At 41.9% G+C, this 28,000-nt stretch overlaps 1 protein-coding gene across 13 annotated transcripts in view; it reads right to left on the bottom strand.

Moving 5' to 3' along the window:
* NAV2 (neuron navigator 2) overlaps positions 1–28,000 on the bottom strand; it is a 372,994-nt gene that overhangs the window by 239,505 nt on the left and 105,489 nt on the right. For all 13 annotated transcript variants that reach the window (XM_030560145.1, XM_030560146.1, XM_030560147.1 and 10 more), the window contains exon 2: positions 1,349–1,466. In XM_030560145.1, the coding sequence (XP_030416005.1) occupies positions 1,349–1,466 (118 nt within the window). The remainder of the gene's footprint in view (positions 1–1,348; positions 1,467–28,000) is intronic.

Here is a 28,000-nt window from a genome sequence, read left to right as displayed (position 1 = left end):
ACACACAGAAATATGCATACAAGTATTTGATATAGGTAGGTACACTGTTTTTGGTAGTGTTCTTATATGCATGTTTCTACTCAAGGATTTTGTGCAGCATTGTTACATATATGTAACTGTATGTACGTAGGGACAGATTTAAAAAAAAAAGCACAAAAGGCAGCTAGATGCCCAACTCCCACTGAAAGTCAATTGGAGAAGGGTACCTTCCTCCACCTTATGCCTCTGAAAATCTCCCCATTACAATATTTGTGTTGGTATACACAGTTACATAGATATTGGATGGAGTTTTGTTATACACAGGTACACAAGTAATTCATGTGAAATTTTTATACATATGTAGTTACATGGATAGTTTTCAGAGGGCTATACCCAGACAGCAATGAATACGTTGTTTGTTCAGTATTACGGGCCGGATCTTCATCTGGTAAAAATAAATTTAGCTCAGCAGGAGTCACTAAAAACTATGGCAATTTATGTTAGCTGAATATCTGACCCATACATTCATAAACTTAACTCAGGGCTCTAATTCTTTTGCACAGCATTTGTAACAGAAATAACTATACCAGCTTTGGTGTCTCGTTACTTCACTCCTGTCTTCACTTGCATCTTGTCTGTCAGTCTTGTTGTCAGTAAAAGTCATTCTAACTCTTATTAATGGGCTTCCTGATGCTGTCATTCTCCATAGCTCCATCCATGTGTTTTGTGATGGCCTAAATACCAGATGGATGAGTCTCTAAAGGAACTAATGAAGAACCTGGAACAGGGAGAATGTGGCGCCCTGCACAGGGCCCAACCTGAACCTTCAACTCCCACTGGCATCTTTAGCGCCTGGGGCCATCCTGACAACAAATGAGCTTCCTTATTTCAAAACAGATTGTTATGGGTTTCTTTTCTTCCCTATACTAATCACGTCCTTCCCTAATCCTAAATGCACACTGGGATTTTTCAGATGCAACCAGAAGTGGCAGATTTAATATAACACATCATTGTCTTGGTGAATTATTTCCAGACCAGTCTAAAAAAGGTAACAGGAACAAAGATAACAAAAAGATAACAAGCAAGGTCACAAGTCACCCAACAGAAAAAAATCTCATCAGCTGCTTTTTCCCTTCAGCTGTCCTGGGTGATAATGCTGTGTCAGGAGAGCTTATCAAGATCATAAAATATTTTTCCACAATCCCTTAACATAAAGCTTTATCAAATTAATTATCAAAGCCTTTGAGGCAGAATTATCATCTTAATTCCATATGGTTTCTATTTCTTTTCCCCATATTTATGTGAAAAAACAAGCTGTGGCTCTGACAAAATAGGCGTGTACGTGGCACAAAAGGAGAAATTGACTTACCTACAACCTGGATGATTTCAGCCAGTAAGACTCCATCAGTCACATCTTGCTGTAGGTCCTTGATCAATCGTTTGTGACCAGATTTTGCGAGATAATGATTAGCCCAATCCGTGTAAATCTATTAGGAGAAAAAGAAATACATAAAAACTAAATTTTAGGTATTTGATCAAACTTAAATATGAGAATCCCATCTTAGTTCATGCACAACCACCTCTCACATTTTCAGACCTTGGACAGAAGATCCCTGCTTGTGAATTGTTTGAAAAAATTTAGCACCATTACAGTTCAAGGTATTTGCAGATCAAGTATACCGCAGGCTATGGGGTATGGCTTTTTCCTATTGAGAAATCTGACATCAGAGCTCAGGAAAAAACTATAGCAGTGGTTCTCAAGCTTTTGTACTGGTGACCCCTTTTACATAGCAAGCTTCTGAGTGTGACCCCCCGCTTATAAATTTTTAAAAAAAAAGATTTAATACCATTATAAATGCTGGAGGCAAAGCAGAGTTTTGAGTGGAAGCTGACGGCTTGTGACCCCTTAGTTTGAGAACCCCTGAACTATAATATAACATGCTATGGCATCAATGGAGTATCAGACGTGGAACTACATGTTTTGCAGCACTGACAAGGTTAGGGAATTGGTTTCTATTTTCAAACTCCGCATTTTGTGTTTTCCCGCTGCCATTCCTTTTCTGTTATTGAGAAACCTTAAAGACTCATTTCTAAGGAAAATTTCTATGGTGTGATTTTCAGGATGAAGTTCCTTTTAAATGTTAACTAATAAGCTCTGATGCATGAGATCTAACTGCTCTAATAAGTCCTAGTGTATGGGATTTACTAGGTTCGTTAAATTGATTTTAAATTCCCTTACAGGTTTGTAATTAGTTACGTCCTTTAAAATAAATCTCTATCTGAAATCCAAGCTAATATTAATCAAGCAATTAAACAACAAGACTTTAAATATATTTTTATTTATGGGCCAAGTTTTGCTCATCATAGACTATATCACTTTTAACAATAGTAAATACAGCATTCAGGATATATAACTTATTTGTCAAACACATACCCTTTTCAGACTGCATTATCAAAAAGAAGAAAAATCTATTAAGGAACTTCCATTGATGAGACCAATATTGTTCCCTGTTTCCATATAGGACAAAATTAAAGAGAAAAGCACCATCTATGATCTATCTCAACTCAAAACGAATAAAGCCAAAAAATTTAGACAGCTGAACTTTGTCCTTTGTTGCTGTTTTTTTCCCCCCTTTTACAAGTCAACCTTAAATTCCAGCTTTACTCTCCAGGGTATCCAGCCTATTAAAAGACACAATCATCCTATTTCAGTGAATGTGTATAGTATCAAAAACGAAAGAGCTCCAAAACCCGCTAGTTTAACACATCTGTGCCATACATATATTCTGTGAGAGATTTTATCTCCTGCTTTATCTCCTCAGCAGTAGTCAAAGAATTTAGCCAATGCCTAGAGTTTTGTAAAGGAGGCCCATGATTCTTTCATAGTTCTTTGGAGCATGAGGAGTCCAGTCAACTTGTCGAACCAACTCCTGTACCAGATGAGAAGTAGCCGTCACCACATTTCTCTTTTGAACCTGTTGGTTTTGAAGTCCCTGAAAATGCTACGATGAAAAGTTGATATCTCAAAATGAACCCTGAGGACTCCTGGGTAAAGTAAATGAATTTATGAACTCACAAAAGACTACAGTCAGGTAACATCTGAAAAAGTAAACTAGGGCATGTGCCTGACCACCAAAACCAAATGACTCTCAGGGCATATCTACACTACCATATGTCACAAAAATTTAGGTTGCTCAGGGGTTTTGAAAAAACACACCCGCGTGACCTAAGTTTCACAGGCTGTGTGCACAATGCTATGTCGGCTGGAGAGCTTCTCCTTCTGACAGCAGACAGCAAGTGTGAAAAATCGGGATGGCGTTGGGGGGGGTAATAGGAGCCTATTAAGAAAAAGACCTAAAAATCAGGACTGTCCCCATAAAATCGGGACATCTGGTCACCTCAAAAACATGGCCTAAATGACAGTAATGCTAAACAAAGGCAGAGCTTTTAGAGATTTGTGTGGAGCCAGAATCTACTCACTTATGCCAGTTTTACACAAATAAAAGTGAGAATCAGAATTATTATTTCTATATTTGGAGATTGGCAGGGCAGAAATGCTGATTTCTACCTGCTTTTAAAACAAAGACGGTCTTTCATGTAAATTTAAGGATGATCAAAGACACAACAAACAGATAATATCAAGCTTGCATTATATCGAACTTGCTCTGATCCACCAGAGTGCGCAGCCCTGCCCCCCCCCGAGCATTGCTTTACTGCGTTACATCCGACTTTGTGTTATATCGGGTCAGATTATATTAGGGTACAGATGTACATAGCTGCTAGAGTCACGGCCAGGTAATCTGAGACATCTGTATTAATGTTGTACAATTGGGTATCTCTTTATAGTAGAATTCAATTTAATTTCAGAATCTTCATAAACAAACCACAGTTTACAATGTTCATCCCCACTATTAATTTGGTTCCTTCTTCCTGAAACACTGTACTAATGATTGGCATTGGTAGCTCAGGAAGTATTCATTCACGGAGAGAGAACCGTACCAGCTGTTACTATACTACATTAAAACAGGGTCAAAAGGGAACCAGACCTCTGAAAAGTCTGTTTGTTCTCATTCCAAACAAGGAAACACGAGAGACTTTTTTTTTCTTCTTCTCTTTTTTTTTTCTTTTTAAAGGAGTCGTGTTAAAAAATAACTATAAAGACCCCATTTCTATTTTAAGATCGTTCTTTCTTTAGAATAACAGTATTCAAACACTTTTTGGGACACATTCTGGTCCTTACATGCTAATGCCAGTGGTGTATGGGTTTGGGCCCTGTGAGAATCACAAGTTCACTGAGTGCAAAGAAATCAGGAAAATATCCCCAATTCATGATTTTTTTCAAATTTCTTATAAAAAAGTAAAATGTGTATAGTAAAATATTTCATACAAAATAATCACCTTAGCAAACTGTACAGTTCAGCTGCTTCATACCTGTATGTGCTATCCTTCTGCACGTGCAGCATAAGAGTGCTGTGTGCATGCAGAAAAAGAGTGTTGTGTGAATGTGCAGCACAGGGTGCTGTTGATCCCTAAACACAATCTATCTTGGAAACAAACTGCAATAAGGTTGCCAACTTTCTGCTCGCACAAAACCGAACGCCCTCACCCTGACCTTTCCCCTCCTCTGAGGCTCCGCCCCCGCTCCCTCCATCCTCACCCCCTGTTGCTCGCTCATTTTCACCAGGCTGACTCAGGTGGTTGGGGTATGGCAGGGGGTGAGGGCTCCAGCTTGGGGTGTGGGCTCCGGGATGGGGCCAGAAATGAAGAGTTCAGGGTGTGGGAGGGGGCTCCAGGCTGAGGCAGTGGGTTGGGATGCAGGAGGGAGTGAAGGCTCCAGCTGGAGGTGCAGACTCTCAGCAGTTTGGGGTGCAAGTGGCAGCTCCGGACTGAGGGGGTGGAGTTGAGGGGTTTGGAGTATAGAACGGGACTCAGGGTTGAGGCAGGGAGGTGGTGTGCGGGGTGTGTGTGAAGGCTCTGGTGGGGGGTGTGGGCTCTGGGGTTAGTCTGGGGATGAGGGGTTTGGGGTGTAGGAGGGAGCTCCGGGCTGGGACCGAGGGGTTCGGTGGGCAGTAGGAAGATCAGAGCTGTTGGGGCGTGGTGGGAATAAGGGCTCTGGGGTGCAGGAGAGGGCTCTGGGGTGAGAACGAGGGGTTCAGGGCTGGGGCAGGTAGTTGAGGTGTGGGGGCAGGGGTGCAGGCTCTAGGCAGCACTTAAGAGGCTCCCGGAAGCAGTGGCATTTCCCTTCTCCAGCTCCTTTGCAGAGGTGTGGCCAGGCGGCTCTGCGCGCTGCTCCGTCTGCAGGCTCTGCCACCGCAGCTCCCATTGCCCAGGAGCCGAACTTGCTGACCACTTTCAGGGTGCAGCACAGAGCCAGGACAGACAGGCAGCCTGCCTTAGCCCCACAGACCGAGAGCTGCCAGAGGTAATCCCACATCCAAACCCCAGCCCTGAGCCCCATCCCCCAAACTGGAATCCCCTCCTGCACCCCAAACCCATCATCCCTGGCCCCAGCCCAGAGCCTGTACCCCCTCCTGCAACCCAATCACAAGCCCTGAGCCCTCCCAAACCCGGAGCCCCCTCTGGCACCCCAGAGCCTACACCTCCAGCCCAGAGCCCTAACTCCCCCTACACTCCAACCATTGCCCCAGCCCATACCCCCTCCCACACCCTGAACCCCCTGCCTCACCCTCACCTCCCCCCACACTCTGAACTCCTCATTTCTGGTCCCACGCTGGAGCCCTCACCCCCTCCCCACCCCTATACCCCAGCCCAGTGAAAGTGAGTGAGGGTAGAGGAGAGTGAGTCACCAAAGGAGAGGGAATTTAGTGAGCGGGGGAGGATGTCTCGGGAAAGGGGCGGGGTTAGGGTGTTCAGTTTTGTGCAATTAGAAAGTTGGCAACCCTAAATCAGCTGAAACGTGAACAATTACCTAAAGCTGCCACCTGGAGAAGCAGATTATGTAATTGGTGAAGCAGTCAGGTTACCTCCTTGGTCACTGACAAATTGACTGATGCCAAGATCAGTATGTTTAACAGATTTTATTTGTTTAGAAAGACCTAAATGGTGACAATGCATCCGACTTGGAAATGAAAGCTGTCCTCCCTGATACAATTTTCTTATAGGCTGATAATTACAACACTACTGCACACGGCACTATTGTAAAGTATTTGAATACCTTTGGGTGGATATTGACAACATCAGTGCATTTATTTTTTAACTCAAAAGCTTACAACCAAGTGTTTAAGAGATTACTGGCTAACAGTTCAGTTCACCTGCAGTTCTCACATAGTTTTGCTATTGACGTCTGGAGGACCAATTGGTGAGGCAAACCCACAGCCAAACCAGGGGCTGCTCACTCAATAGATGCTCCTCCAACAGAGCTGTGCAGAGGCACCAATAAGCCACCAACTTACTCTTCTCACAGAGCCTGCAGTGACTCAGCCTTCAAGCATGCGGCAGCCCCCTATCCAGGAGCAGAGGTTAGGTCAGATGACCCTCCAGCTCAGGTATTTCCCCAACCCTGCAGGGCCACAGATCAGTCTATGCAACAGCACTATCCATCCTGGAACCTTTCTGCTGCCTCACAGTATCAAATTCTTGAAACTCCCAGCCTGCTCTTGATCCTGTTCCTGCCCCAGCCTTGCCAGAGACTGTTCCCATCTTGTCCTTGCCTTACCCTGTTACTGACCCGCTCCATGTTGCCTCTACTTCCTGACCCTCTCTGGACCCTTGGACTCTGACCACATGGCTTTGACCCCTGCTGAAACCACTATGCTTGAATACCAGGCGGCAACACCTGACAATTTCCCAGACATTGACAAGCTAACAGCAACAGTCAAAAAGTTTTTTAAACATTGTGCAAGCAGAAAATAGCATTTTAAAGAGTATCTGCAAATCATAGTCCAGGCTGTGGGATCAAATCTTTATGTGAAATTGCCCTCTTAGGTGAGATGGGGAAGCTGGTATGCTGCTCTTGAATACCATGCATACTACATTACTTTTTACTCATGTTTTGCGGAGGAGGAAATGAAAAATTACACCAAACACAGGAGTTGAAACATCTGTTGGACAATTCAGAAATTTTACAGCTCAACTTAATATCGAGGTATGTCAAAGAGTTTGTTAATTTAATCAAATTGTTTGAAAGACATGAGATTTGTGTTCATCAAGCTTAAAATAAAAAACAAATAAAGTTGACTTAATTAACATTTATCAAGCATATAAATGTGAGTAACATAGCAGGGATTCAAAATCAATCTATTAAAACTTTTATTGAAATTGCAGATAAGTTTTCAAACTATTATCTCCCTGATACGAATGAAAGAAAACCCAGTTTCACTAAGCCAGCACTCTGGTTCCTTGAAGCGGTACGGTGTTTGATCCCATTCAAGCATGTACATTAAACTTGGATGCCTTCCCACTGGATTCCAAACCTCATTTCAATGGGAGCTGGAAAACTGAATTAGAAGGCTACTGGTTTTATGCAAAGGAATGCAGCAGTGACCTTTCACTAACTGCTTTACGAAAGTTTTCAGAACCACGCTTCCCCAACATTGCAAAACTAGCCAAGTGATATCTGTCTGTTGTCCCTGACTCTACGGATGCCAAGCATCGTGTTTTGGCATATGGGGCGATCCTTACTGTGCAAACACAACCCAGGAAAGAGGAACTAGTAAACCAACTAATGATACTTCAACTTCAATTAAAAACTATAAACAGAAATAGCTGAACATTTGGTGAACTACATATGTTTGTGTTTACTACCGATTTTAGTTGTAAAATTGATTAAATTTAATTGTGAAATTAATTCTGTGCATATTCCTTGAAAATGATTTAGTTCTAAAATTAATTTCATGCATAGTCTTTGAAACTGAATACTTTCTTTACCCTGTTGTGAATTTTCTTTTTAAAAAATTGTGATTTACACAGGGCCCTATGTATGAGCCCAGGGGAAAATTCCTATGTGCAGGAGGAACTGCATAGGTCCAGTATATACAGCCCTACACTGCCCTCCCTCACAGCCTCTGGTGTAAGGGGGTGCCGGGGGGAGGAGGGGTGACCACCATATTGTTCATGTCTATGATTATGGGCTATGGAGCATCCCATTGACAGCAACAGGGAAGCTGCTGTAAGTTAGAGCTAGTATAACAGGATTCTGCCAGGCCCCAGTGTAGGCAAAACATGGTCATGTGCAAATGGGGTTCATAGCCACCTTTACTTCCCCTCCTGCTGGGTAATGGCTCTCAGGAGGTGAAGGGTAGAATATACATATAGTGGATTGGATTCTCATCTTTTATCAATGTAAATTACTGAAGTTACTAGAATTCTACTGGTATAAAACCAGTGTAAAGCGAGAGCAGAATCAGGCCTACTAACTTCAGAAGTACCTTCAGAATCAAACAGCAGGTACAAGGCTTATGTCTTCCTTCTCCATGAGAATCCAAAATCAACCCCCAAGCCTAACACTAAATGTTCCTTCTTCCCTGCCTGATGAATCCTGAAAAGAGAGTAAGGACAACCAAGACTCCCTGTTGCAGTTGCCAATGTGATGTCAATGCAGAAGGGTAAGGTGCAGGTATTTTTATTAGAACTGGCACTGCCTGAAGAGTAACTACCAGTCTCATTAAAAATATTTACACTTCTTACTATTTTTCTCATGGAATAAAACAACACTTGCTTATTTTTATTTTCAGGTGTCAAGTTTCTGCAAAACAATGTTGATTGTGTTGACCACAACACTCATGAACTGAAATATATTTCATGGCTTTCCCTCATTTGTCCTCCACTTCCACCTTTACAAGTTACATTAAATGAGATGTGCATTTCCTATTAGGCCAGCGTTATTGTGAACTTTGAAAGAAAAAACAGGTTGAAACATCTCAGTGAAAAACATCTGAGTTAAATAAATTCTGCCTACTGACTATATGAGTGACTTTGCTGTTGGAAAAAAAAAAACAAAAACCAAAAAACCAAAAACAACCAACCAGAAACTGCATTTCCTAGATGCCTACAGAGGAAAACATTTTAACAGTGTGATGGGGTGTGCATTCCACACAGATCCTGAGCAGGGTAATATGAGTCAGAAGGTGCCAATTCACCTTATCCATCTGGAGGGGAACCAAGGTTGGATAAGACCTAATGGCAGATGAAGCCCAACTGGGGAAGGAGCTGGGATAAGATTTTACTCCTTCTCATAACACAAGAACTAGGGGCCACCAAATGAAATTAATAGGCAGCAGGTTTAAAACAAACTAAAGGAAGTATTTTTTCACACAACGCACAGTCAACCTGTCAAACTCCTTGCTAGAGGATGTTGTGAAGGCCAAGACTATAACAGGGTTCAAAAAAGAAATAGATAAATTCATGGAGGATAGGTCCACCAATGGTTATTAGCCAGGATAGACAGGGATGGCATCCCTAGCCTCTGTTTGCCAGAAACTGGGAATGGGTGACAGGGGATGGATCACTTGATGATTACCTGTTCTGTTCATTCCCTCTGGGGGACCTGGCACTGGCCACTTCCAGAAGACAGGATACTGGGCTAGATGGATCTTTGGTCTGACCCAGTATGGCTGTTTTATGTTCTTATAAACCAGGAAGTGAGAGCTGGAAAAGGCTGCAGGAAGGAGGTCTGCAGTTACTCCTCAGAGGGAAAGGGAGTTGACTAGGGACAAGGAGAGGATCCTGGGCAAAATCTGGCAGGGAGCCTGGGAGGTGAGATGACAGGAAGCCAGGCATTTTTCTATCCAAAGTTCATCAAAATGGCCAAGTTCCTGCAGAACACTGAGATTTCTATGGATCAGCATTTTCTGACCAGCTCTAATTCTGTGGTCTATTCTCCCCTGGATGTCTGCCGGGAGGGAGTGGGGAGCATTGAAATGTGAGTGACAAGCGAATAGTATCTTTACCTGCTACTTCATGCTATGCACAAATCAGGAATGGAGCATACAGAGGAAACTCATTAGCTTATGCTTACTGCATCCCATGTTTTCATTGAACTTAGTGGGCCTGATTCACCATGCCAGTGAGAGAGAAAATCAGGAAACAAAGAAAATGGAGGAGGAGCAGGTTCTGTTAGTACCGTTTTCACATAGTTTCCACTTGCTGCTACAACACACTGGCTAGTACAAATGCACAGCTGTGTCAAACACCACATGATACTTTATCATCTCTGAAGACAGTTCATTAAACAGTCACCTGTAAAATCACATCATCATATGCAATTAGGATCCCACATGTTCAATATTCCCTTCCAGGGATGGGCAAAAGAGGGAAACACACCGAACACCATATGCATCAGTCAATAGAGCACTTTTCCTTAACCGGCCTTTCTACTTTCTTGTAATCTACATACTTGATTCATTTTACTGTATGTTAAGCTAACCCATTCAGCAAGAGTATTCCAGAGGAAAAAAGATGACAAGATATACAAGAGAGCAGGGGGAAACACTGCAGGTTAGAAAGGATAAAACATTGTCTGAAAAGAATGGATATAAACACTCTTGCTTTGAGTTATAAACCAACCACCAAGTGATAGAGGTTGTTATTAAGATGGAGTTGGATGAAACCTCACTGATAGCCTCCTTCCTTCAGGATAAATTTAAAAAAGCTGAACCAACAAGACCCATCACTCAAAACACAGACCATTTGCAAGGCCAGTCAGAAGCTGAGGTATGTGGGTGAATTGGTTTCACTAGGGGGTTGAATACCCCTACTAGGTATTGTTTGCTGGAAGTGGGCGGTGTTTGTGGGCAGAAGTAGCCAGACAGAGCAAGAAGCAGCCAGAAACATAAAAGAGAAGACAGCAGGAAAGCCAAGGAGATGGAAGAGAAGTACTGCCAATGTGGCCCCGAGGAAAGTGCTAGCCCACTGGGGGCCCTAAGCAGAAATATTTTGGTTCTTCCCCTCCCCAATACTAAAACAGGCAAGTTCTGATAATCAAAAGAAAAGGGTGAGCAACCTGAACTGCTCTGTGACCTAAGCAATTGCTTAGGTTGCTATACCTAGCACCGGTGCTGGTTGGAAAGGCAAGCTGGGAACTCTGAAATATGGAAACTGCTTCCTGTTTGATTCCTCCTGTGTTCATGGAAACATTTTGTGTACATTCTTTGTAAATGGAATCGCATCAAAGAAGTACCTGACTCCATCATTAACACTTCTTCCTAACATATATAACCTGCAAGACCCCAAATATGGTTTAGCTGCTGAGGTCAAAATGGAAAATGTGATACCTATCCCTTATGGGCAGGTTATTCCCTAACTGTCCACTGAGAAGTTTCTTGTACCGTTATCATAAGTATCTGATTTAATATGAATATTCCTATATAATCCCCTCCATCTATTCCTTACCCTCATATCTTTAAAAAATCCTTAAAGACTTGCTCTGATAAACTTATTTTCCCTCTCACACTTAGTATGCCAATAAATCTTCACTTCTACTCTGCTCGCTCCAAAAGAATCTCTGATAGCTAAACCTCTTTACAAAACAACACTGTACAACAAAGCTGAATAACTATACAGCAAACAAAGCAAAGCAAACAGATTAAACAAAGCAATTCATGCAGATACACAATGTGAATGCATACCTGAGTAGGTGAATAATCAGGAGATTAAAATAGGCACAGTATGGAGAATTCACATGCATAACTGAATGAGAACAGAGATACGCAACACAATGGAACCTGATTGTTAACATTCCCACTGTCTGGCATACACAGAATATTCTTTTCTGTTTTATTATTAAAAATGGAAAAATAATAGTACAAAATCAAACCTATAGTGTTCTTGGACCATCATTTGAGATTCAGCAAAAACTAGACTGGACAAAGCATTAAATAATACTCAAACAGTAATAATCCTATATCAATAAATGGTTTAACAGGTCATTTTCATCTTTCCCCACTATGATTTTCATATCTTTAATTGCACCCCACAATAAGATATACAAAACTGGCCTCCTGTCATGTCATGTTTACATCTCTCTGGGGCTCTCATTTTTTCATGCCTGGGAAAGAAGCATATTATGCAAAAGAAGTAAACAACTGCTCTTCTGTATACTGAAATCCATTTTTATGATTGCTGGTAGAATTACAAACAATGCTGCTTTACCTTTTATTTAAAATTTAATTTCAAAGAAAAACAAACCATCAATAATGCATGCCAGTGGGGCAAGAATGCTTGGAAGAGACATTTAAATGAGAGGAGTATTGTTTTAGTCAACCAGCTGAACTAATAAAACTTCTTGTGAAAAATACAGATCTACTTATAAAAAAAAAAAAATCTAACTGAACCACCCATTTGCCACAACAAAAGGTATTCCATTATACGCAGACCTTCTGCAATTGTTTTTGTTTTTTTTATTTTTAACTGGAGGGAGTATAGAGTTCTGTGCTTTTTAGGACTCTTGTGAATGCAACATTACCAAGGTCATTGATCATTTATAACAAATCCTCACCCTACATTCACTGCTTGCTCATAACATACATTAGGCTCATTGAGTAAACCTCCCAGAGTACATTTAAAAGTTGCTTGTTGCCAGTCTTTGTACCCTATTATGCAAACATGATTCCTAATGCTTCTTTTCCTTTTCCCATAAACAAGCAGAAAACCTGTACAATGGTTGCTAATTTCGAGATGCATGAAAAATATTTTAAACCACACAATGGTTTCAAATGTTCAAAAATAGTCAAATAACTGGGAAAAACAGCAATAAAAGAGCTAGGAATACACTGCTAAGAAAACTTCCATAAACATATGATCAAATTTGTAAGTGAATTAATTGTTCATATACATTTGTTAATTCAGTTCTGTTATAAATGTTTGCAGAAAGCAAATCTGATGTGTGGATATTTGCAGTGGAACTACTTTCACACTCATCCAATTAGAAAACAGAAATGCCATATGACTCATCCGTCCAGTTACAACTAATGAACAAAGCATAAAAGGCAAATATTAAATACCAACAGAGATCTAGTCAGGAAAACTATATAGAGGGGTTTTTTTTAATTGCAAACTAATTACCTTACTACTTCAAAACCAAATACATCTCAGAAAACCACAATCTGACCAGGGCTATTCATCAAGGAATTAAAATAATAAACAGGTTAAATTCATCAGATAAGTGATTTGTTGTGAATTGTACATTCAATTCTAGGCAGGCAATTCGTTTCCCTTCAGCCCCCACAATAAATCAAAAAGTTACTGGATAATGACGCACTGCTTTTTTATATAAATCAGTATGTTCTTGTAGTGTGCATACTATAAATAACATTGTGGACAGTTTCCTTATTTTATTAAAAAACATATAGCAGTGAGCAAGCACGGCATCCCAGGCATGCCTTTGTGCCTGCGATCAGTCAGGTACAGCATCCTGCTTTTGCTGGGGGATGGATTCAGAGGCATAGTAGTTCCCGCCACCCCATCATCTCTTACTTCTACGGTCCTAGGATTCCACTTATATGGAAACAAAGCAAAGACCATTGTGAATGGCATCTTTTCTTTTCTTTCAGCCCACTGGGTTTGAATTAGGCGTGTGTCAGATAAACATTGACTTTCGAAATATTCAACCTGTTGCGGTTCATAGCCAAAATACCATGCGTAAGATGAACAAGGTTTTGAGAAATAACCTTCAAAAGTCAACAAATACATGACATTGTCTGTCAAGAGATAGGATCAAAGAATTAATAAGTAATTGTACTTTTTAAAATTGGAAGTTCTTCTTTTCTTTAATTAATTGTGTGGAAAATATGCCAGCAACTTCTAGGCTTCACAATCCTTTCCAAAATGACCATTCTTGTGAAACTCCTTGACTGTCATACCCGTAAACATTAGTTTACCTCCTTTTGGCAACCCTGTAATAATGAATTGACTGTTTGACTGAACGTATCCTTTGCTGTCTACACAATATGGGGAAGATTATGTAAACTGAAAGTTCCCCAGCACCGTAACACACTTATCCCCATCATTTCATGATTTTCTCTCTCGTGTTTTATCAGCCTAAGATAAACACATTCATAAGAACTTGCTCTAGCATTAAACAAGCTGCAGAGAATCTCTATGGATAAAAAAGGAATCCTCAAAGAACAAGAAATCTTTATGTCCAGCTAGGAGACCTATTGGGCTGTTCCGTTTCATGAGGTCAGAAGATAACTTCATACATGTAGATCCAAATGACACCTCTTCCTACCCTTGAAGAATGTGGGTATCACTTCTGAGGCGTTACTCAAAACACTTACACCATGTCCACATGTTGAATCCTGTCACAAGCAGGCTGGTCATTTCAAGCAGCGTTGAGGCCAGGGATCAGGTGATAGTCTGAAGGTGACCTGGTCCTCAGAAAAATGGCCAACAAGCACCTTGGTTAGAAAGAGACCTACAGGCAGGTTTACCTTACTCTCGGTCAGGGGAAAAACCTGGTTTATCTGTTTGCTTTGTGATGGATTGTTGTGACTTTGATAAATGAACCCATCCCTGAAGAATAGGACTGAAACTCTGCTGCTACTGAGAGCTTTCTTTGGTGAACTGGCCAGTGAGTCAGACACTGGTTGACAGTTCCACTCCACTGGACTAACTAGTAAAAATACATGTTTGTTTATAAGCCTTATCCTGGTAAAGACCTGAGAGAGAGAATTTCAAAAAACAAACAGAGTATATTTTGAAAATAGCAGGATGGGCCTTCTCTATATTGCCATCACATTGATGCCATATATAACTGCAGCATGTCATTCCTAGCCCGGCAAGAATCAAATGCTTTGGAAGCTATAAAATCAACACTTGGGGAAAAGAGTCACATTGCTCTCAGCTGATTCCTTCTGGATGCTACTTAGAACAGCAAAGTTAAGCTCCATAAAGAGATGTGTTTCACTTTTCTTGGAGCCAGAAGGAGGGCAGCAATGATGAATTGCTAGAGCAGTTGCACACATGTGGCATGGAGAGGAGCAAATGGGTCAGAAAATGGGTATATCCTGGAAGATGCAGTCTGACTCCTTTTAATGATGGAAGAACCAACAGCAAGAGCTTGGTTTGGAATGTTTTGCTTAGATTTTCCACTTGAGATCAGATACATTTGACGTGACCGTTCTTAGTTAGCTTTAAAACCACTTAATTTGAATACAATAGTCCAAAGCCAGTGTCCCAGTTTCACTTTGTTAGTGTGCCATTTGAGAAGCTGTCACCTGTAACTCTACACCGATATCAGAATTCTCCATTGTGCCAAAGGGCAGGGGCTGTTTGCACTGCCAGTGGAAATGTTCCAATAAAGCAATCTGGAAGGTTACACTTTTCCAACACCACAAGCAGTCAAAGTTGCTTTGCCAAAGAGTCTTTGGGACATGTATTCCATTTCATCAAACGGATCAGGAGTTAGGTAGGCAGGAAATAGTAAATGGGGGGAGAATTTCTATCCATGTGTCTCCTCCTAGACCTTAGTACCACAGCATAACATTTACAACAGATGTCTCCCTTAATTGAGACAGTAGCCCAGAATAGGAAGATGGAGTTTTATTAACTAGCTACAGGTTCATAGCTGCTTGTAGGTATTTTTAAAATGCGTGAATAATTAGGGCAATGGGATTTACATTTGTTCTCAGACTTATTTATTGTAGAAGAAAAGGCTTTCCTCCTCAGATCATTTTAATTTTCACTAACAATTTCTAGTTAAAATAAATGTTCTATTTCCTATTTGAACTTCTCCCACCCAGTCCTTTTCAGTTACTAACTAATCAGACATTAGCTGCCTCCGAATGTTTCCGTTGGAGAGATTACTATGAATCAGGCTCTCGTGAGTATGACTCAAGGAGACAACACAGTAACAGCTGAACACTTTTTTTTTTTAATACAGCAAATACCATAATTAGAATTGAGCAACGGGTTTTTCATTATTGGCTGACAGGGTTAGTCACACCAAACATCCCCACAAAACACATGCATTACAATGCCATGCCTATCTCACTGCTAAACAACCCATAAAGGGCTATTGAGATTCACAATATTCCTAAAATTAGACACAGTGCATTGAGTTGATCCTCATGGGAATATTTTCATTTATTGTGTGTTATGTGTGAAGCAAAATCCCATCAAATGCTCATTGAATATGCTACATACACACAGGCACACATAGCCATAGATATGTATTTCTGACTCGGAGAACATTAACAGCAGTCTCCCACCAAATCTCACTACCATTCAGTAAAATTATCAAATCTTATGTTCAAAGAATTTTAAAATTAAAAAGTCTACGAATAAACATGTTAACTCCAAATGTTTAGCCAAAAGAACCACCCCAAGAAAATGTCATCCAGTTTCAAAGCACTTTAAAGACAAAGGCCAAAGTTATCAAGCGCTGGTGCCGTTTCAATGTAGCACAGGGCTAGATCCACGAAGAGGATTAACAGAATATGGGGTGCACATTCCTGCCTATTAAAGAAATAGCCCTATCTGGACCTTTATTGTGAAAGACATGTGGAAGGTAGGGTTTTAAGTGGAAATAAAATAAGGCATCACTGAGGTTTAGTACAAGTCCAGTATCTAATCCTGCTGACAGAGGCAGGAAACAGGGGCAGATGGTGAGTGATTAAATCAGCACAGAACCAGGGAGCCCCAAATGGCTGCTTTTGCCTAAGGCTAGATCTATCTTGCTATTGTTCAAGAGAAGTTGGAAACCCCATGAACTGAAGATCTCAGTCTCTTCGAGGACAGACCATCCTTACAGATGGTCGACTAGGAAAAGGGAAGGAATCAGTAGTCTGAGGGTACGTCTACACTATGGGGTAATTCCGATTTTACATAAACCGGTTTTATAAAACAGATTGTATAAAGTCGAGTGCACGCGGCCACACTAAGCACATTAATTCGGCAGTGTGCGTCCATGGTCCGAGGCTAGCATCAATTTCCGGAGCGTTGCACTGTGGGTAGCTATTCCATAGCTATCTCATAGTTCCTGCAGTCTCCCTCACCCCTTCGAATTCTGGGTTGAGAGCTCAGTGGCTGATGGGGCAAAAATCATTGTCGCGGGTGGTTCTGGGTAAATGTCGTCAGTCATTCCTTCCTCCGGGAAAGCAACGGCAGACAATCATTTCGAGCCCTTTTTCCCTGGATTGCCCTGGCAGACGCCATAGCACGGTAACCATGAAGTCCGTTCAGCTTTTTTTTTTTTTTTTTTTTTTTTTTTTACAGTCATCGTATGTGTACTGGATGCCGGAGACAGAGGCGATAAGCCAGCGCTACACAGCAGCATTCATTTGCTTTTGCATGATAGCAGAGATGGTTACCAGTCGTTCTGTACCGTCTGCTGCCAGTGTAATTGGCAATGAGATGACGGTTATCTGTCCTTCTGTGCTGTCTGCTGCTATCATGGGTGCCCCTGGCTGAGATCGGCTGGGGGCGCAAAAGCAAAACTGGGAATGACTCCCCGAGTCAATCCCTCCTTTATGGTTTTTAAAAATAGAGTCAGTCCTGCCTAGAATATGGGCTCCCTGTCAGATCCCACAGAAATGATGAGCTACATGCCATTCACGAGGGGTGCTCCTGCAACAACCCCACCCGTTGCTTCCCTACTCCCATAACCTTCCTGGGCTACCGTGGCAGTATCTCCCCCATTTGTGTCATGAAGTTATAAAGAATGCAGGAATAAGAAACAATGACTTGTTAGTGAGATAAAATGAGGGGGAGGCAGCCTCCCGGTGCTATGACAGTCCAGGCAGGACATTAAGCCATGCGGAGGAGAGGAGCCCAGCATGCCGCTGCTATGATAGTCCAGGCAGTACAGAATTTTTTCTTTACACAGGAAAGGTAGGGGGCTGATGGAGCTCAGCCCCCAGTTGCTATGAGGAGGACGGTTACCAGCCATTCTGTCCCATCTACTGGGAATGACCAGGAATCATTCCTATTTTTACCCAGGCGTCCCTGAGGCCAGCCAGGGGTATTCAGCAGTTATCAAGCATGTTGTACCGTCTGCCACCGGGGACGGTTACCAGCCGTTCTGTACCATCTACTGGGAATGACTAGGAATCATTCCTATTTTCACCCAGGCGCCCCCGGCCAGCCTCACCTGAAGCCAGCCAGGAGCACTCACGGGTTGATAAGAAGGACGGTTACCAGTCCTACTGCATCGTCTGCCACCGGGGAGGGGAGAGGAGTGGATACTGCTCTTCACTGCTGCAGCATCGTGTCTACCACCAGCATTCAGTAGACATAGGGTGACATTGAAAGAAGTAAAGAAACTATTTCTTTCCCTTTTCTTTCACGTGGGGGGGGGTAAATTGACGAGCCATTCCCTGAACCACGCCGAACAATGTGTTTGAACCTACAGGCATTGGGAGCTCAGCCAAGAATGCAAATACTTTTTGGAGACTGCTGGGGACTGTGGGATAGCTGGAGTCCTCAGTACCCCCTCCCTCCGCGTCCACTTGAGTCTCTGGCTTCCCGTTACGCTTGTCACGCAGCACTATGTAGCCTAGAGATTTTTTTTTCAAACGCTTTGGCATTTCGTCTTCTGTAACGGAGCTTTGATAGAACAGATTTGTTTTCCCATACAGCGATCAGATTCATTATCTCCCATATGGTCCATGCTGGAGCTCTTTTTGGATTTGGGACTGCATCGCCACCCGTGCTGATCACAGCTCCACACTGGGCAAACAGGAAATGAAAATCAAAATTTCGCGGGGCTTTTCCTATTTACCTGGCCACTGCATCCGAGTTGAGATTGCTGTCCAGAGCAGTCACAGTGGTGCACTGTGGGATACCGCCCGGAGGCCAACACTGTCGATTTGCAGCCACACTAACCCTAATCTGATATGGTAATACCGATTTTAGAGCTACTCCTCTCGTCGGGGAGGAGTACAGAAACCAATTTAAAGAGCCTTTTATATAGATATAAAGGGCCTCGTAGCGTGGATGGGTACAGCGTTAAATCGGTTTAACGCTGCTAAAACTGGTTTAAACGTGTAGTGTAGACCAGGACTAGCATGAGAAAAATAGCTGGAGACTCAAAGAAGAGTAGATGACGAGTCCAACTCAGTGAGAGAGGTGACACCCCTTTTGCATATGGGAGGGATGGAAGAACATGAATGCGAGTTTTGGAAAGGAAAATGTATTTCTACAATCCACTGAAAATATTGGTGTAATAGGTGCTGAAACAGCAAATAAAATGCAAAATTTAACTTTTCAAAAATTCATGACTTTCCAAACATCATCATGTACTGGGGTTAGCACTGTAGCAGACTAAGGGCCTGATCCTACATGCTCACATGTACAGAAGTAATTTTACCTATTGAAATTAAGTTACACTAACTCATGTGATTTAACTTATTCATATGTGGTTTATCAGGTCCCAGATAATTAAAAATTAGGTCAGCTATTCCAATGGGTGTTACATTCTATTAGGCATTCATGTGTGTCACACACATGCAGCATTCTTTGAGAGACAGATGTACACTGGGTAATTTAAACAAACACTACCACAGCTATTTATTTTTATCCCTTTTTACTCTCAACTGTCATGCATGTGAGTCGTATTTGAACTCCGTGGGATGACACACAGGGCATACAAGTGAAGCATGTGTGTAAAATTTAGCATGTTTACAAGCCTTTCCAGGATTGGAGCATTAGGCTGTCAACACTTCAGGGGAGGGACTGTTTTTATCTTTGTGTTTTGCACAGGCTCCCCTATTCATTAGTGACTGCTTCCATAGTGATGAATATTTTACTATATACAATATAATAAAGAGGTACAGGGAGGAAGAGACATTTTTTACTTCTATCCCGTATCACTAGCTTTCTGAATTCCTGTTATTGATAGAAACTGGCTATATACAACAGCCTACATGTTACATCTACAAAGTGACATTGTCCGACAGCAGCCCACTTATTATGTAAAATGACACTAACAATTGCATTGGTATTTGCAAAACTCTGTTCTCAATACCTCCACTTTATTCATATTTTCCACTTACAAATCCTTTTCAAGCTGTAGCCACATGTCACATCAAGGCAAGCAGGTGGCCCCTTTTCCTTATGCTCACTCTTATACAACATTGCTAATCATGAATTGAAGTGAGATAGTATTAAAGCCTGCAGGAATTCCCTTCTGCATTCGAAAGTAAAAGGGAACAGATTTAGATAGCTGAATTGATCAAAGTAACTTCTCCCTTGAAATCTTAGGATCTTCCTTGGCCACAAAAGAAGAAACTGATCTGATGAACTTTCGATCCACAAAACATAATTGTCCTTAGAACAAGAACAGCAACAAGTTTAGTGAAGACCTTTTTAGCTGTCTCTAACAAACCACCAATAACATTATACCACGTTTTCTAATGCCACAACTTTCATATAGATATAAATGGGGCTTCAATCCCTAAAAGCATATATGTTCAGCAAATAGATAAAGGGCCTATATAAAATGTTTAAAATTCTTACTAAAAAACCCCAACAACCAATCATCACAGAAAACCTTAGGAAATCTCTAACAACAGAACAGAAGGAGAAAAGATTTCTGAAGCCCTTTACAGCACCATTGTCATTGACAAGGAGCCAAGATCTGCTTACTGTTTTATAATGATCACAGGAAAATTTACTTCTCCCACGAGCAGGGACACGAAAGTTCATATTGGTGTATTTCACATGAATGCAGAAATGCCACAATCCAACTTGTTCTTCCTTCTCGGGGGGTCTAATGTTAAATGATGACATCCACTGGCATGTGAAGACTGGATGGTTAATTTTAGCTGAAGTCATGCACACACTGTGGTCAGATTTTCTTACACAGTTAACGTCTTACTGTGTTAGCAATTCCTGCCCCTGCTGCAGCTCTTCCACTCCCACTCCTCCCCAAATCCCAACAAATTTGCTTCTCTTTGTCACTTCCTCTTCCTGTTCAATGTATCTCATCCTAAAGTTCAAACAGTGCAGATATATTTGTGTTTACACTGGACACCTTCTTTAACGATCTCACATCTACAGCTTAACTTAAGCTATTCGCAACCAAAGAGAAGACGTTTGGTTACTGAAAAATTTCTCTTTTGAGTTCAACCAAGCAGGCACAAAGAAAAGATTATTAGAAAAGGCATATGGAGATGCATAACCATTACATAATTACAGAAAACTTTTACTAATGATAGATCCTAACCAAAATCCCTGATCTAAATCCCTCCCCCCCACTCTTTGTGGATATTCAACAGTCTGAATGCAGATCCAGATTCAAACTTTGCAAATGGTTTATAATAGGCCAAGTAAAAATCCAGATCTATCCACCCCAAAGTGGCGCATTCACATTCTAGATCTGAATCTGAGAGTCCATCTCCAGTGCAAGATAAATATTTAGGGTCAGACTGTTCTTGGCCCTTGTGCAGATTGCCTGAGGACTCTTTCGCTCTCCTTTCACACCAACTACCAGGTATATACAGCAGGAACTGCTCCCTCATAAGTACCCCTAAAGGAGCCAGGTCTACCCTAATGGGGATGGGTGGTAGCAATATTTGCCCCAACCCATGGTCAGCACTTGTCAGATGCACAGAGAACATACATAGGGTGACCAGATAACAAGAGTAAAAAATTGGGACAGGGGATGGGAGGTAATAGGTGCCTATATAAGGAAAAGCCCCCAAAATCTGGACTGTCCCTATAAAATCGGGACATCTAGTCATCCTAAACATGCAATACCCTATGAAAGGATGTTTCAGTCTGTCAGCTTTCCCTTTGTGCAAGACTGTTGCTGGAGACATCTGAGAGAGAGGCCTCCTTGAGCTCTGAACTGGGGTGGAGTAGTTTTGCAGTGTCCATATCAAAGGCCTTCAATTTAAAGGTGCAATCCATCCTTTAACATGCCTGTGCCTTCTGCTACTGACTTCAGATCACATTATTTTATATTTGTATTGCAATAACTAGGAGGTCTGGGGATTAGAGTCCAATTCTGCTAGGCACTGTGCACACCACAAAAAAGAGTCTCCGTCCCTACAGTCTTAGCTGGAATAGCTCCCTGCCAGCTTTACCTGTCATGAGTAGTACAATATTTAGATCATCTTTCAACAGATTCAATTAATCATTTAACACTTTTAATTAAGATTAACAACTGGGCACTAATTTTTGCTCTGGCTGAAATGCAGATCAGAGAAGTCCTATGATCCTCAGACTGGCTCTCATTTTCCATTAATGCCCTGATTGGGCCACATCTCGAGTATATATTTTTAATTGCCCACTTGTAAACTGTTTTGCTTGAATTTTGTATTTTAAATAATGCTGCAGCAGTTGACGGGGTGAGAAGCAGGAACAGTTTCACCTCTGCTTCCCTTGCCAAGCCTAAGGACAGCAGCCCGACAGTTTAACTGTTGATTTTTCAAAAGAACACTTTTTCCAGTATGAAATCTCAATGTTTCTTTTAATTGCTTCATGAAACAAAAATAACTTTGTAGCAACAGTGTCTCCAAAGCAACTCCCCCTTCCAGTAAGGCCCACTCATAGCTAACGGTTTTCAAGGGAATAGAGATTTCTTGCACTTTGAAGAGGACCTAATGTACTGCAACTGTCAAAGAAATGAATTAGCTGCCTTACTCACATAGTGCTAGGTTCCATGCCTCTGCGGTGACTGGAGAACAACTTGACTAAGCAATGAGCAATAGTTCCAGTATTCCACTGATACACATCAGGATATGTGAGAGAGAGGGTGGAGGGGGTTTAGTGAGAGTTTTTGAAAAATAACCCTTTAAAGAAGACAGAGGAAAGATCAGCTTTTGAAGTTAAAGTCAACTACAGGTGTTTTTGAAATGTCTGGGGTCAAAATACTTGAGTTGGCAAGAAGTCAAAACGCAATGAAAATTGTCATGGTCTGGTCACTGTCAGCACTTAAATCTCCTGACCATTTCTAAATCTGATGGCCTTCTGCTTCTTGATTCAGAAACTCAATAAGGAAAGCACCAGTGAATGTTACAGGCAGCTGGCACAATCATTTAATTGATCTTTCCCACCTATGGCACCTCATGCTTACAGGTCCACATGATTTCAATGTTACTGTCATTGGGGGGACACAGGATCATATAGACAAACAGGAGATGAGTGAGATCCTTCCCACGTGATACTGCTTCATTCTCTCCTTGAACCATAAAGACGCATCTAGATTTTTAATAGGCAACATTACCCACTGGACTCAGGTTTTATTTCAGCTCTGCCACTAGCCTGTTGGGTGACCTTAGCCACGTCACTTCACCTCTCTGTGCCTTAGTTTCCCAATATGTAAAATGGTGATAATGATACTTATCTCTTTTGAGATCTCCTGATGAAGAGCTAGTGATATAAATAATAATATCTATGTTAAGAGGTGCTCTACTTGTAAAACTAGGAGATATGCTCCCCATTACCATAGCATCCATTTGCCCAATGTCCCTGTGAGACAAGTATTATTCCCATTTTACACATGGAAAACTGAGGCACAGATTAAATGACTTGAGCACACAGTCACATGGGAAGTCTAAGGCAGGGCTGGGAACCAAACCTAGATTTCCTGAGTTGCAATGCTGGGCTTTAAGCACAAAGCCATTCTTCCTAACCCCTTCCCTTTGTACTGCTGGTTTAAGTTCTTAAAGGATTGTTCCAATAAGAATTTTACAACATAAAGGAACAAAGGAAAAACTGTAACTCAAAATGCCGATTAATGTGTCCATGTCTCAGAGGTAAATTATCTCATTCCACTTCACCTCCCAGTGGTGCATAGAATGAGGGCAGCTAACTAAGCTCATCCAAAATGTGATGACAGAACCAGTACAAAAGCCTTTCATAATCACTAGCATGAGGAATAGTGCAGGGGGGAAAAGGAAAATACTGTACATTGACTATTTTCGGTCATTTCCTTCAGGAGGAGGAAGAATCTCTATAAATCCCCTCTCCAATACGTTCCCTGCTTTTATATCCACCATTTTGGAGACCTAATCCACATGCCTCTTCTGCCAAGAATGATAGGCTAGGAGCCCCTTCCGAGTCCAGAAATGATGCTCTCTAAACCAGAGGAGTGACAACGGCAGACCTGTGTTTGTATTCACAATTCCAAACAGCCAGCCTGACAGCCTTCTTCAATTCCCTATCAACAAGATGTCTGATTCTTAAGCCAAGAGACAATGAACATTGCCTCATCTCCCTCACTCTGTACACTGCATTTTGCTCAGCCTTTGTATGGGAGGCCATCACCAGTGACCACAGAGATGGGCAGAAAGGTCTCCACAGCTTGAAGAGGCATCAGACAGAATGCAGCCAAAAGGGCACTGTCATGGATAAAAAGCAAGTGGGGACTATAGTCAGCTAACCTTCAATCTGGGCTTGGCCATAGTCTCTCTCCAGGTCTGATCACAGGTCGCTAGCTGGGAGAAGTTCTCCAGGGCCCCTGACTCGTATCAGGCTTGTAGTTAGTTAATTAGAGGATTGGGCCAAAAGAAATCTGATGAAGTTCAACAAGGACAAGTGCAGAGTCCTGCACTTAGGATGAAAGAATCCCATTCACTGTTTCAGACTAGGGACCGAATGGCTAGGAAGCAGTTCTGCAGAAAAGGACCTAGGGGTTACAGAGGACAAGAAACTGGATACGAGTCTACAGTGTGCTCTTGTTGCCAAGAAGGCTAATGGCATTTTGGGCTGTATAAGTAGGGGCACTGCCAGCAGATTGAGGGACGTGATCATTCCCCTCTATCTGGCATTGGGGAGGCCTCATCTAGAGTACTGTGTCCAGTTTTGGGCCCCACAGAAAACAGGGGAAGGAAATCCACTGTCTCAGGCTGGGCTACCCTGGTTACTGGAGCTCATTAGCAGCCTCTTCTCCTGGGCAAACTTCCCCACGCACCTCACATCTAGGGTGACCAGACAGCAAGTGTGAAAAATCAGGATGGGGGTGCGGGGTAATAGGAGCCTATATAAGAAAAAGACCCAAATATCGGGACTGTCCCTATAAAATTGGGACATCTGGTCACCCTACTTGCATCTCACCACTGAGTTTCACCTTTTTAAACTCTTCTCCAGGGAGCGAATGATCTGCAGCTGTGTCTAATTGGCACTGCCTGAGTGCAGGAATGCCTGATAGCCAATCAGTGGGAGGCAGGCATATCCCATCACACACACACTCCCGCCTCTCAAAACCAGAAAGGTTTCTTGCTCAAGCCTTTCCCCAATCCCAGTGTCTGGGGTGGAGAAGGAGGATCTGCATTTGCTCTTTCCCTGCTCAGCTTTGCGCCTGGAAACAACAGGGCTGGAGTGTTATATAGCAGCACATAATCTGCTGGCTTTGAGTCCTTCACAGAATGTAGCCACTGCAAGGGTGCATGGTCTGTGACTAGGGAAAAGGGACTACAGTAGAACCTCAGAGTTACAAACACCTTGGGAATGGAGGTTGTTCATAACTCTCAAATGTTCGCAACTCTGAATAAAACGCTATGGCTCTTTCAAACATTTACAACTGAATATTGACTTAATACAGCTTTGAAACTTTACTATGCAGAAAAAAAGTCTGCTTTCCCTTTATTTTTTAGTAGTTGACGTTTAACACAGTACTGTATTGTATTTACTTTTTTTGCTTTTTTTTTTTTGGTCTCTGCTGCTACTTGATTGCGTACTTCTGGTTCCAAATGAGGTGTGTGGTTGACTGGTCAGTTCATAACTCTGAGGTTCTACTGTATCCAGCAGGTTATACATGAGGGAGTCCACAACCCACTGGATAGGCAGAGCTTCCTTCTCAATAATAGAATGCGTCCTCTCCCTGGGGAACAACTTTCTGCTAAAATATAGAATTGGGTGCTTTTTGACCTCAAAATCCTGGGACAGCTCCACTCTCAGGCCAACGTCAGAAGCGCCTATATAGAGAATGAACTGAGAGAAGTCCAGGTGGGTTAAGACAGGCACCTGGCCCAGCTGCACCTTTAGGGTATTAAAAGCTTCACTGCACTGGTTGTCCCATGAGACGTTTTTGGTGTCTGCCTTTTAGTAGATCCGTCTGGGAAGCTTAGATCGATGTGAAGTTGGGGATGGAACCAGAGATAATAGTCTGCCAGACCTAAGAGCATCACATCTGTCTTGTGGGGCAGGATCAAGGATTTTGATTAGGAACTATCATTAGTAAAAGCATCGGTTTCACAAGGCCTGCCCCTACCTGATACCCTAAACAAGTCATTTCTGTCATGCTCAACTTACACTTGGCAGGATTAGCTGTGAGGCCAGCCTCCTGTAGGGATATCAGTATCACTCTTAAGCAATGTAAGTGGTCTTCCCACACATGGTTATAGACTATAACGTCAAGGTGAGCCACATCATATTGCTAGTGATATCAGACGATTCAATTAATAAGACATTAGAAAGCTGCTGTTGCCCCTCGCAGGCTGAAAGGCATTGTTTTAAAATGGAAATGCTCAAAGGGGGTCAAAATGCGGTCTTCTGCTGGAGGATGGAGATGGAGGCAGTGGGAAATCTGCCAATAGTCTTTAGTAAGGTCAAATGTGCTGAGATGTCACACCAGGCCCAATCACTCTAACAACTTGTCTGCCCTCAGCACTGAGTAAGTGTCAGATTTTGTGATGGAACTATCATTAGTAAAAAGAACAGGAGTACTTGTGGCACCTTAGAGACTAACAAATTTATCTGAGCATAAGCTTTCGTGGGCTGCAGCATGTGCATCCAATGAAGTGGGCTGTAGCCCACGAAAGCTTATGCTCAAACAAATTTGTTAGTCTCTAAGATGCCACAAGTACTCCTGTTCTTTTTGCGGATACAGACTAACATGGCTGCTACTCTGAAACCTATCATTAGTAAAAGCACCCTGTAGGCAGACGATGTATTGGGTCATACCCTCGAGCATGTTTACATCTTACTCCTCCCAACCTTCTCACAACACATCCAAGATTCCCCTGGGCTGGCATCTATAGAGCAGTTCAAAGGGTGAGAACCCTGGGGAGGCTTGGAGTACCTCTCACACGGGAAACAGCAGCAGGAGTTGGTGTCAGTGCCCAGCCTCAGTCTCAACTAACCACTTCACCATCTCTTTCAATGGCTTGTTAAATCTTTCCACATGGTCGTCTGTTTGCGGATGGTACACCGATGGGCTCAGGACCTTGATTTTGAGGACAGAGCATAGCACCACCCAAGAGGAGAAGTTGGCTTGGATGTTTTTCTAAAACATATACACTAGGAATTTAGGGGGGAAATTCTATGGCCTGTGTTATACAGGAGGTCTGACCAGATGATCATAATGGTCCCTTCTGGCTTTAGAATCTATAAATCTGATCCGAAATGTTTTGGTAATAAGATCTTTCTTACATGAAGTCCTGAAGACTGAAAATGCTATCAGCTATGTATCAAAAGGTGGCAGCATTTCTATTCTATAATGCCATTTACTACATCATGGTATGAACTAGAAATTAGGCTGCAGCTAGATACTTTCTGTATATCTAATGTTCCCTGGGATTTGCCACATTTTACATTAAAGAACAAGGTTGTCGCCGTAAATCACTTCTGTTAGACAGTTAACAAAATCATATAGGTTTAAAAAAAATGAAATTAATTTCCACAAACATAATAAACCTAATCTAATCAGCTTGTGGTTGGCCATCTGTTTCACAGATGTAAATCGAACTGAATCGTCTATTGACAGATAACTTTCTAAATTAAATTGTCTATTGTGACATTGCTTTTAACAGTTTTTCTTCCTTTCACTTAAAGTTTTTGAAAATGTCTGGATAATGATGTACTTGCTAAATATATTATGTGGTTAGGATACAATCAGTAAGTGTTAACACTGTACTCTTGGCATGAGATCAATAGAAAATGTACACAGAGGACACTGAAGATGATTAGAAGCACAGTGGAACATAGAAAATGGAAGAACTTGGATCATTACAAGGACTTTGAAATTATGAAGGGCATAGTGAAACTGATCAATCTTCCTTTCCATCATGGTCTATATAGTGCAAAAACAGAGAGTCAATTAGGTTAAATGTATTTGTAAATTTAGGACAAATTAAACGAAATACCACTTCACACATGGCACAGTTAGCCTCCATAAATA

The sequence above is a fragment of the Gopherus evgoodei genome, chromosome 4, assembly GCF_007399415.2.
Source record: "Gopherus evgoodei ecotype Sinaloan lineage chromosome 4, rGopEvg1_v1.p, whole genome shotgun sequence".
Taxonomy (NCBI): Eukaryota; Metazoa; Chordata; order Testudines; family Testudinidae; genus Gopherus; species Gopherus evgoodei.
This window is presented reverse-complemented; position numbering and strand designations above follow the sequence as displayed.